Here is a 12209-nt window from a genome sequence, read left to right as displayed (position 1 = left end):
AGCTCGTTCCCACCACAGCCCAGCTCAGAGAATGCCGATGTACCCAGCAGATGAGGGTTAAAGAAGAGTTTGTCTCCTTTCTTGATGACTTTTTGGGTAATCTTCGGAAGCTGACCCAGACCTTTGCTCACTCCAATGTATAACCACACTTCTTAGCAAAAGGCGTCAAATGATCAACTCTGCAGGCCCCCTGCCCTCATCCCCTCCACATCTGTCTTCTTAGTCCCTCCAGCAGCCTCAGAGGACAGTGCTTTCTTCTTTCTGAAGGCAAATTTGCCTTTTGTACCTTGAGTGTGTCCTTCCCCACTGCCACTAAGTTAAATTTTAGTAGTTAGTTATTAGATAATTATCTTAATAGGCCTGGTTTTAAGTCGGAAGGCACCTAGGAGACGGCAGGTGAACGTCTGGGAACAGCGTAAGAAATCCCACCTTGAAATGTGAAATATCCTCACGAACGACCTGAGAACGATACGGGCCCAGGTCCCGGGTGGTGGGCGCCCCTGGACTTGAACTGGGGGGTCAGCGTAGTACAGCGCCCGACGCTCACTCCGGGCCCTCAGACCTCTTGCCCTAACTGGTCACCAGCAAAAAGGCAGCTCGGGCCTCGGCCAATCAGCGCGGCGTGCCGCCCGCCCTGCCCGCCAGGTGGCGCACAGAGGAGGATTGCCCGGCTTCCGAGCGCGGCCCCAGCTGCAGGGCTCGCACCCTGACTCGACGCAGCTCCTTCCTCTTCGTTCCGGAGGCAGTGGCGGCCGAGTGCCTTCGGCGACTTCTTAAAGGTTTGGCGGTGCCGGCAAAGTTGAGTCCACCGGTAAAATCACTGCCTGCAAAGCGTGGTACAAATAAGTAGAACATCAGCGTTCTCATCGGCGGCACAGCAGGAGAGATGAGAGTCGCGGCCGAGTCCCCATGAGAAGCCTGGAGCTGGAGACAGGGACATGGCAGGGTCGGCCAGGGGCTGGGAAAGGGTGAGCTCGCGTCCTGGCTGGCCTCGTCGGCCGCCGCTCCCCAGCTCTCAGGGAGGAGGCGGGCTTCCTCCTCCATGGGAAAACCGAAGCATTCTCTCCTACTTCCACTCCACGGCGCTGACCGCTGCTGCAGAGTTCAAGTCTCCACCAGCCTCGTGGCACGCAGCCCCCGCGCAACACACAGGTCCAGTCGCGTCGTAGGTGCTCAGCCTGAGGTTGATGAATGTCCAAGGACCCATGTTATTGAAGCTCCGCCCTCAGGTTATCACCAGAATCGCACCCCACTTCCCACTGGATTTTACTGAGGCTCCAATTCGCGTCCATTTTCAGGGGTTCACCCAAGGGCACAGTCTTGGCATAGCTTCATCTCCAAAGCGGAGGGAATGTGATGAGGTTATTGCGGATTACTTGGTAATTTGTGTTATAAGTAAACGTTTGATTTCAAAACGTGTAAGGGACTGCAGGGGTTCAAAGATGGGTTTCAGATGGTCCATGAATTCCCTGAATTTGCATGCACATTTTTCTAGACAGAATTTTCTGGAGTTTCAAAGATCCCAGACCCAACAACCCGAGGAAGGTGCCTTAGACCAGGAGTCACTTAAAAGAACATGTTAAAACAAAACAGTAATAAACACCAGCCCAGAAATCTCAGTAACATTTAAAAATAAAAAGAACCATTCAGATGATGGGGGAGGGGTTGTTTTTATTTTTTTGCCCGCTCAGTTTGTGGGATCTTAGTTCCCCCACCAGGTATTGAACCGTGCCCTCAGGCAGTGAAAGCATGGAGTCCGAACCACTGGACTACCATGGAATTCCAATCCAGAATATCTTACAATAAGTTGTTAATCGTGAAAAACTATATCTATCTATCTAAAGAAAGTAGATAACATTTGCCCTGTTATGAAAGATAGAGGATCTCACCAAGCAAAGCAGATCAAGGACAGTGAACAGCATTGCAAAAACTGGAAGGTACCTCAGCACATGCTGGTGAAATTTACAGGTTGTATAGTACTAAGGTGAACTTGATAGGATGGCAAAAAACTGGCAAAACTTTTTTTTTTTTTTTTTCCTGCCCTACTAGGCAGGGGGGATCTTAGTTCCTCAACCAGGGATGGAAACTGTGCCCCCTGCAGTACAAGCAAGGAGTCTTAACCACTGGATCACCAGGAAAGCCCCAAAGTCATATTAAGACCATAATGAAACAATGTATGTTGGAATACACATTAGAAAGGCATCAAATCAATAGAATTGTAAAGAAATATTTTATTTACACAAAGCATTAGAATATCAATAAAACTTTAATTAGGGAAGGGTGAAAATATACATGGACATAGCTGCAAAAATCATGAAGGGTATTTCTGGGTATTTTAGTAGGTCTTTGAGATTGTGAGGCCTGGTATTTTTAATGGGTCTAACATTAAGAAAACTTAAGTCTTTTTTTTCCTTGACAGAATTCTACTTGCACTAGATTATGACTACCAGTCGTAATTACATTATGGTCAGATTTTGGCTCCCAAGTAAATTGAGGGGGAGGGGGCAAACAAGGAAAAGAGAGGAGTCTGAGCTAGCTGGATGAGAGGTGGTAAAGGCAGGAAGTGAGGTTACAGGAAGTGTGTATATAAGAAGGTGGAAATAATTTCATTCACCAGAATTTCTCCTGGAAAACACTAATATATGTTGGCAGATTCTTCTTAGAATGAGATAGAACTTCCTCCCTTAACATTAGGATCGAGCACAACAAAAATTGGCCACAAAATTGCATCTAATGTTCCAATAGTATATTTAACTGAAGGGCTTTTTTTTTTTCTATTTGCTAAGCAGTGGGTTTAAGAAGGTAATGGAGCTGGAGGTGGGGGGTTGCTCAATATCTGGCAAGAAAAAAGAAGCTTAAGTGATAAACCTGAGAGGGAAGGACAAAGAGAAACATTTTCAGTGGCAGTTTGTCCAAGGGCACTCTGAGAACAAAATGTCTAACAGAATGTGAACCTCCTTCTCCACTTTTTACACACCAAAATCTTCAGTAAAGCCAGTATTACTCATGGGTATGTTTGTGTGAAGGGATCCTTTGTGGGGAGCGTTAAAGAGGTGCTGAGTTCTATATTAAGGGCTGGCAAGGGGTGTATGTGCCAATAAAATGTTCAAACACAGGAATCAGAAGTTAAGGGAATGGGTGACATCCAGGTTTCAAGTAAGAAAGATATGTTTGGGAATAATTCAATTTAAGCTTGAGCAATGAAAAAAGAAATGAAAGCACACTGCACTTGTAATCACCCATGGAAAGAGGTAAGCTAAAGAATTGCTAAAGTCTATTAGTTCTCTAATAGAGGTATCTGGAAGGATGTGGAAACTGTGTAATCAATCATCTTATTTTTACAGCCCTTTTCTCAAGCCAAGGACACGAACCTGGGGGGACACATATTGGGACACAAGAATAAACCCATTTGATGGGTTTGGGCTATGACCAGTTATGTTTCCAAGGACATGATTTAAATCAGCTATATTCAAATTCATGTAGTAATTAATAGAAAATGTACAAAGGATTTTGAATAAGGCAGTAATGCATCCACCTACCCAGAGTACAGCACAGTGCTTCGGAGCACAGCTCAGGGCTGGAGTCTTGGCTCTAGCACTTACTAGCTGTGTGATCATGAGCTTGATCATGTGATCAAGTTACCTGACATTTCCCCTGCCCCTCACCTTTCAAATTGGGCTAGAGTACCCAGATCACTAACGGTTATACAACTCTATAAACTAAAGCGCATTCAATTGAACACTTAGAACAGGAGAATTTTATGGTATGTAAATTATACCACAATAAAGCTGTTTTGTTTGTCTGTTTTTAAAAAGAGAGGACACATCATAGGGAGGCTGTAAAAATAAAAATGTAAACTGTCTGGCATTGTTCTGACACATAGTAAAAATTCAATAAATAGTAGTGATTAGTATTAGTGTAATAAAGAGATTAAAGAATAAAACACTGAAGATACATAAAGTTAAGTTTTTAAAAAAGAGTTGAGGAATTATTGGGTTGGTTGAAACTTGAGATCATTTAGTTCAACTCCCCTTATTTTACAGATGAGGAAACTAGGGATCAGCAGGTGAAGTGCTTTATTCAAGGTCTAGTTCTTACACCAAACCCCAAGCCTGCTGGATTCTCATTAGTGCAATTCAATTCCCACTACCTCAGAAAGACTGCCTCAGAAACACTGACACATGAAAAACTGAGGATGTTTCCTTGGAGGAAAAAGAAACAGAGGGGAACACAGAAAACACATGTAGAGATGTTGAAGAAAGAGAATTCCAAGGTCAAGGGCAAACTGAGAAGAGGCTATCACATTCTGGTCCATGAACCAAGGCCCCCAACAGTGGTCATGAGAGCTTAAGTGCTTTGGCAAGGCAGGGGCCCTGGTCAGTCAGGTGAACCTGCTTATCACTGTGGCCTGGTGCCTGCTGACAATGAAGCTGCACAGTAACTCTTTGAGCTACTTCCTGACACAGGATTTGTCAGCAGCAGCAGGAACTGGGGCCAAAAGTGAACGCAGCAGAGTTCTTGGGAGCAGTCAGTCTGAGCGGCTGTAAAAGAGCTGCTTCTACTCATGTTGAGTGGCCTGGCCTCACCTGTTTTTCCCCTGGCCTTGCTAATCAGCCCCTCTGGATTCTGAGGGCCTTCACTTATGATCCTTTAAATTGCCTGTCAGTTTCCTCCATCAGGGCACCTCTTCAAATCACTGAGGAAGTCCTAGATGGGAGATGACCCAAGTTTCCTGCTTCTTCATTAATACTGCCATCTTCTAAGGAAACTTGATAGAGAGTTTGGAACATTTTGAAGCTAATAAAGCTTACTAAATCCCAATGCTAAACAGTGGAAAAGACAGAGAGGTATGTCTCCTAGGCCAAGACTTTAACATTTCAGGGGTTAATATTCAAGGGGTCGACTGTGCCATTCCTAGGAGGTGATGGAATCACATTCTTCCATTTTTCCTGAATAGTAACAATCTGGGCTAGATGGCTGGTGCAGACCCCTAATGTTATGTGATCCACAAGGGGGGAAGGAGGAAGGGGAGGAAAAAGGAAAGAGGAGAATTAAGGCCTGAAACAGCTTTTATGATTTAACTCAGTACAATGAAACTTCTCAATGAACAGTTCATAAAAGTGCCTCATCCTTTTTTGTCCAGCTGCTTAAATAAAAATCAGTACAAGGGCGGGGGAAGTTCTGCCCATTCATCTGATCTGAGAACTCGAGGTGCAGATTAAGAACATGAAGTCTGACTTCAGCTTTTCCCTCAGAAGGCTTTCCCGTTTCGCAGATCATTCCATACAGTGGACACTTTGATGTCGGAGGAGGTGAGAGCTCCGACTGAAGGTCTTCTGGCATTCTTGGCACTCGTAAGGCTTCTCTCCAGTGTGAATTCTCTGATGTATGATAAGCTGGGAATGCTGGCTGAATGTCTTCTCACATTCATTACATTCATAAGGTTTCTCTCCAATGTGGATTTTCTGGTGGAGAAGCAGCTCAGAGTTGTCCCAAAAGGTTCTGGCGCATTCATTACACTGATGAGGTTTCTCTCCAGTATGAATTCTCTGGTGGACAATAAGGTGAGAGGTCCGTCTAAAAGCCTTCCCACACTCAAAGCACTCATAGGGTTTCTCTCCAGTGTGAATTCTCTCGTGTCTAAGAAGTTCTGAGTTCCCCCTAAAGGCCTTCCCACATTCCTTACAAACGTAGGGCTTCTCACCAGTATGAATTCTAATATGTCTGATTATCTCTGAGTTCTGGCCAAAAGTTTTCCCACATTCATTACATTCATACGGTTTGTCTCCTGTGTGAATTCTTTGATGCCGGATGAGCTCGGAACTCTGCCCAAAGCCTTTCCCACACTCGTTACATAGATACGGTTTTTCTCCAGTATGAATTTTCTGGTGTCTAATAAGGCCTGAGCTATGCTTGAAGGCTTTGCCACACTCATTGCATTCATGGTATCTTTCTTCAGTATGAATTCTCTGATGCTGAATAAGCTGTGAGCTAACCCTAAAGGTCTTCCCACATTCATTACATTCATATGGTTTCTCCCCAGTGTGGATTCTCTGATGTAGGATAAGGGCTGAATTCTGACTGAAGGCTTTACCACATTCTTCACATTTATAAGGTCTCTCTCCAGTGTGAATTCTATGATGGTGGATGAGATGTGAACTCTGAATGAAGGCCTTTCCACATTCGTTACAGGCAAAGGGCTTCTCTCCAGCATGAATTCTCAGGTGCCTTCGAAGGCTTGAGTTAGTTCCAAATGTTTTTCCACATTCTTTGCATTCGAAGGGTTTCTCTCCACTATGAACTCTCATATGCTGAATAAGATGTGAGTTCTGGTTAAAGGCTTTCCCGCATTCTTTGCATGTATGAGGCTTTTCTCCCACAGAACTTCTGTGTGTTTTGTTAGGTCCTAAATTCTCTATGAAGTTCTGGCCAGAAGTAGCAAATGTGCTAACTGCATCTAATGTGGTGTCTCCCTGACGTGTGAGCAGGTTTGAGCTGAGTCTGCAGATTCGCTCACTCTCATCCTTCTCCTGATCTTTCTCACTGGAGGGTGATTTCTTAAAGATAATCAACTCTGATGCAAAGTCTCTCTCCTCAGATGACTCCTGCCCCAGAATCTTTTCTGTGGACTCTCGGGAATGCCCCTCCAATATGTCTTCTTCACACACTGCTCCAAACTCATGACCCTGGCACACCACCTTTGGAAGTTTTTCTTCCATTTTTTCTAAAAATGCCCCATGTGGCTGAGATTCTTCGGAAATTTCTTCCTTGGGAATTACCTCCTTGTTCTCAGTCCCCATCTCACAATCTGAAATGAGAGAAGTAAGTCTGTGAAGTGGCTGTATCACAGCTAAATGAAGCCCATGCTAGGAAGTATGGAACTCAACAGGGTTCTGACAGCACTCTCTGTATCTGGTGAGATTATAGGATGCTATGGAAAGGAAGAGAAAAATTCAGGATTATGGTGGACATGCTACACAAATAGCAGATGCTGACTGAAGAGAGTGAGAGGAATGATCAAAGGAAGAGATTAAAGGCTGGAGACAGGAAATGGATGGTAAGAAGATGCTGATAAAAGTTCCATAATATTAACAGTGAGTTGGGACAGAACCTGAGGTTGGTAAGGAAAACATTTAAGAAAAATTGTGGCCATATTAACAGATAATATATGGAGAAGGTTAGGAGAAGGGACAAAAATGACTAATATGACTTTGGAGTTTATAGAGGCAGTAACCAGAAAGAGTAGCAAGAAGAGCTATCTTTAGCCCAGTGCTGTGGTACTCACCAGCTCTACAGAATAGGGGATTGCATATGTTGTAGGGGTCACCCATTCAGAAGGTTAACATGACTTAGCTACAATGGGCACAGAAGGAACCACGCTTGACTCCCTTATATTTGGATGAAGTAAGGTTCTAGCTTAATTTTCTCCAGATGGTTACTAAACTGTATCAATACCTAATTTTCCCTACTAATTTGAAATGCCTCCTATACCCCAGTCTAAATTTCCATATATATATCTGGGTCCATTTCCAGACTCCTTTCAGTTCTCCTGATCAGTCTATTCCTTCTCTAATACCAAACTGTTCAACCTACTGTAGCTTACAAAGTTTTAATATGTTACAGAAAGTTCTCTTATTGTCTTCTTTTACAAAAACTTCCTGTCTATTCTATGTTTCCAAATTTTGTAAAATTTCCAAACTTACCCTGATGCTTTTGTATCTATCACATCTCTGTATGTCTTCTCTTTTAGTGAGTTTTTCTTATATTTTCTAACTGGTTGTTATTATATATATGTTTGCAATGTTGTTTTACTTATGAGTATTATAACTGATCCCTTTATGTAATTTTCTTAGCACTTTTATAAATCTAAAAGCCTGTATTTAAAAAAAAAAAAAAAACTTCTAAAATGCTATGGCAAGGATTTTTAGTTGTCTATCCCAATCTTCCCTCTTCCTCACCTCATCAACAGAATAATGAATTTACTTTTGTAGCAACAAGGCTACCTAAGGAAATATATTCTCTAGCCTTCTTTGCAGCTAGATTTTGTGACATCACCAACTTCTGGCCAATGAGACAGTAAAATGCAAATGAAAGCACAAGGGACTTCTGGGATATCTACTTAAAGGTAAGGGGATACATTTCTTCACCTTCCTTGGGGCTGTGCCTGGGGCATTAGGTGACAGCTGGAGTGCCACCTCAGACCATGCATTTACCAGCATGCCCTGGACCAGAGGAGGAAGGACCTTGGGTCCCTGGTGACCCTGTGAAGCTGCCAGACCAGCCCTGGAATGCCTGCCTCTGGATTTCTTTTATCTAAGAGAGAAATGAGGTTTTTCCTTGCTTAATTCATTATGGTTTTTTTTAATTTATGAAGTCAAACTTGCTACTAACAGGTACAATGGCCCCAGAGATTTAGCAAGGGTAATAGTAGTAGTGTGAATGAAGAGGAAACAGACTAGAGAAATGTTTGAGAGAACAAATCCCCTAAGACTTGGAGTATGATTGAATACACGCATGAGGTAGGTATAATTAGATGGATAGTGGTACCACCAAGGTTGGGAATATTGAGGAATAGCTAGTTTAGGAAGGCAGATGACAAGTGAGCTCTGATTTGGACAAGATGAGTTTCAACACATCCATACAGTAGTATCAAAGAATCAGCCAAAATATATTGGTCTAAAGTTTACAGCAGTCAAGAGGAGAGATACAGACTTGACAGTACTCAGCATAGGCAGTAATGAATGCAACGTGAGAACTGTCAGATACTGAAGACAGAAACCTAGAAAGCCAAAGCCAACATTCAAGAGTACTCCAGTTAAATTCCATGTGCACTTCAGATCCTTCAACTTTTCTCCACCCTGCTCTCTGTCCCAGAAGGCTAACCTACACAGCACTCACCAACAGGCCCTCTGGCTTCCAGTTGTGTTTTACCAATGGGGAGCCCCAACAGGAGGCTGAAAGGAGGGAGGAGAGTGAGGTCGGAGTATTTATCCTCCTGGTTCCTTCCTATGAGGTCTCCTTGAGCTCCTGGTGCCCTTCAACTGAAGTTCATTACTCATCTCAAGGAGTCTGTTCTACCCAGCTATCTCATATGGGTTCCAGAACCTCTCCTACGTCTTATCTCTTCTGGTCTAGGGCTGGTGTCTACTAAGCTATTGCCAGTCCCAGGTTCCTCAACACCCTTCCCACACCCACACCTTTTACAACTAACTTCTTTGCAAATAAACCCTACTCAAATTATCCTAATTTGAGCAAAGTACCTGTTTCCTGTTAGGACCCTAATGATAAAGGGGTAGTGAGAGGAATATAAGCCCTCCAGGAAGAGAAAGAAGGGTTAATGAAGTAGAAGTATCAGAATACAAAGGCATAGAGGTCACCAAGGCCATAGCAGAGGGAACAACAAAGCATCACATGCAGCTGATAGATCCAGTAGGATAAGAACTGGAAAACGTCTGCCCCGTAGTTACAGATAACATGTGAGAACAGAGTCAGTGGAATGACAGCAGCAGAAACCAGGTGGCAGTGGACTGATTAGTAAATTTGCTGCTTCTTTCAGAAAATTTAGATGAAAGAAGAGGACCAAGATGGGCACTACTGCAAAAGGCCAAAGAAAATCAAAGGATTTTCTCCAATGGGAGAGAGTTGAATATGCTCATGTTAGAAAGGATGGTGCCAATAGACAGAAAGCTTAAGAGGGAAGAAAAGATGAGATTAGTGAAGAAATGAAGATTCTCAGAAGCAGGAGAGACTGGGGAAGGGGAAAGGGGGGATTTGGAGGGTGCCCTTTGTACTGTCCTTTTTCTCTGCCCAGCCTCCAGTCATCCACAGGATCATACCCTGAGGCCTCCTGAGTCACTCAAGGGTGCAGTCCTGGTCAAGGAACCTGATCTCCTACTGGAATCCTAAAGTCTTGGAAGCTTTTTCCGCTACCCCTAAAAATGAACTGGAATCTTCTTCAACTTCCCCCACTCAGTGCCTTCTCTAATTTTCCCATGGAAAAAAGGCAGACACTCAAAACCTGGCTTTCCCTTTTCCTTGAAGTTTTTGAAAATTATAAATAATGTGTACCTATATAACTGTAAGAATTCAGCATAGAGAACTTAGCTCTCTTCTTCAACCATGGTACTATTTGAGTTAGGAAGCGCTGTCTTAAATAAATTTCTCTCTAATGCTCATCCAAGAACAAGTTCCACAAGCTGGTATTTCAGTCCCTGTCTACTTCTGACCCCTCTTCTGGCCTTTCCTTTTCACCACCATCTCTCCTATAGTTACTTTTTTTCTATCATCTAGCTCCTTACAAAATCAGCATTCATAAAACTCATATCTGTCTCACACCATATGGAAAATCATGTGTTCACAGAAAAACAAGATACAAGACATAGAAGTTAGGCATGCATATCTATCCCCAACTTCAAAACTGGTTCAAAATTCTAATCCAGAAAGTCTTCCCCAATTAAATTTTGCCCCCTCTGATTATTTTTACTTTGCATTCCACCAGTGCCACAATATTAATGCCATTTGTTAAATACTGTTTTTAGACACCTTCTTTATAGACACCTTTTATGTATAAATAAAACCATCCTTCTTTTTTTTTTTTTTTTTTTTTTGGCCACACTTGGAGGCATGGAGGATCTTAGTTTCCAACGAGAACTGGAACCCATGGACCCTGTAGTGGAAGTGCTGAGTCTTAACCACTGAACCGCCGGGGAAGTCCCAAAGCCATCCTTCTTTCGACTGATTTTCCCAGAGGTACAGATACACATTAGATCTTGTCCTCATGTGGAAACACTCCACTACTCATAGCAAAAATTCAAATTTCCAAACATAATTTCCTATGTTTCTCAATTCTTCACTTTTCTAAATTTGAAATGAGTTTTTCCTGGAGAGAGAGAAGATGGACATGCCATCTCAGGAGTAGGCTCAGCACTCTTAGTCCTCAGTTTGGGGGATGACAAGCGTCTGCTGGGTCTCCAAAGTTCAGAACAGAGTTTTCAACTCTGCAGATCTGTATTTCTTTTAATGCACTCAGAAATCCTCATTCACAAAATAATGATGCATAAACCAAATATCTACCAACTTACTAACCATGAGAACTGAAACTTTTAAAGGACCATACTACCTATATGAGGAGCCACATAAAACTCAAAAAATTCTTCAGTGGGCTTACAATCATAGCAGGAAGGTTTTTGTGTGTTTGTTTAATGAATGATACTTAAATAATGATTCTTGGCCTGGGATTAGGTTAGATGCAGAAAAGTCAACTAGAAAAACCTCTGAAAATACTTCCAGGTCCCACCTTAGATCTCTTAGAGTCAGAATCTCCAGGGATAGGCTAAGTCATCTGTTTCCTTCTTTAGACCATAAGCAAGGATGTTCTATTCATCTTGACATTCCCAGTGCCTAACATATTTCAGGTACCTGGTAAATACACAAGGAATTTGTGTACATGTCTTGTCTACACAAGGAATCTGTGGTACCCAGGAGGAAGAACTGGGTATTTCACTCATTTCTGTATCTCAAGAGCCTAGATCGGAAGTCTGACACATTGCTGATGTCAGTAACTAGCTGTAAAAAGAAGCTCCTTTAAAGCACTGTTATCTTTTCCTCTGTTGTCTCCCTGTTCCCACAATCAGCAAGGCTCTATTAACCCTGCGCTCAAACCTACCTCCTTTCCATAACTAACCCTCCTATGCTAATATCCCGTCTGCCGGCCATGGAGACAAGCTGCCAGAAGGCCTGGAGTTTCTGACACTGCCCGCCATTTCGTCCCCGCACTTTACTTGGGGATGGAATATCTGAGGAAGCCACAGCTCCCATCGGCCCCCAAGTCAGGACCGAGGGAGGGGGTGTCCCTGCTGCTCCTGTCTGGCGACTGACAGGCAGGGAGCCAGGGCGAGGACGGGCCCTGGCCGCATCCAGGGTTTGTGCAGGTGGGGACCCGGTGGGGGCTTGGGGGACCATAACGTCCAAGGTCATACATCGAACCCGGGTCTGGTAGGGGCCTAAACGTCGAGTTTCCGCGGGGCTCGCGGGCCAGGGGTTCAGGAGCCCAGTGCCCTCCGCTCCCCGCCGGGACGGGATGAGGTCTCACCTCAGGCAGCTACCGCCCCACACTCGCTCCGGTCGGGCTCCCCAAGCTTCTCCGCCAGCTCGCTCAGAACCCGCAGCTGTTGTCTTGGTTTCACGGGTGACGGGCATCGGCCACTTCC

At 43.8% G+C, this 12209-nt stretch overlaps 2 protein-coding genes across 2 annotated transcripts in view; one reads left to right on the top strand and one right to left on the bottom strand.

Moving 5' to 3' along the window:
* The window catches only part of ZNF594 (zinc finger protein 594), a 20773-nt gene extending 20630 nt beyond the window's left edge, over nt 1-143 (top strand). Inside the window, 1 exon segment of the mRNA XM_010847506.1 lies at nt 19-143. Coding sequence (XP_010845808.1) covers nt 19-143 — 125 coding nt within the window.
* Nucleotides 144-2211: 2068 nt separating this feature from the next.
* On the bottom strand, nt 2212-12195 carry ZFP3 (ZFP3 zinc finger protein). Its single transcript, XM_010847414.1, has 2 exons — nt 12092-12195; nt 2212-6808 (listed from the first exon to the last, which is right to left on the bottom strand). Exon 2 carries the CDS (start codon nt 6798-6800, stop codon nt 5277-5279), a length of 1524 nt encoding a protein of 507 aa, XP_010845716.1. The 5' UTR covers nt 6801-6808; nt 12092-12195; the 3' UTR covers nt 2212-5276.
* Nucleotides 12196-12209: the final 14 nt, after the last annotated feature.

This window comes from Bison bison, unplaced genomic scaffold, assembly GCF_000754665.1.
Source record: "Bison bison bison isolate TAMUID 2011002044 unplaced genomic scaffold, Bison_UMD1.0 scf7180017864249, whole genome shotgun sequence".
In the NCBI taxonomy this organism is placed as follows: Eukaryota; Metazoa; Chordata; class Mammalia; order Artiodactyla; family Bovidae; genus Bison; species Bison bison.
This window is presented reverse-complemented; position numbering and strand designations above follow the sequence as displayed.

What these genes read in the sequence shown, in the direction of transcription:
- ZFP3 (XM_010847414.1), bottom strand. Translation starts at nt 6,800, where the DNA reads ATGGGGACTGAGAACAAGGAGGTAATTCCCAAGGAAGAAATTTCCGAA.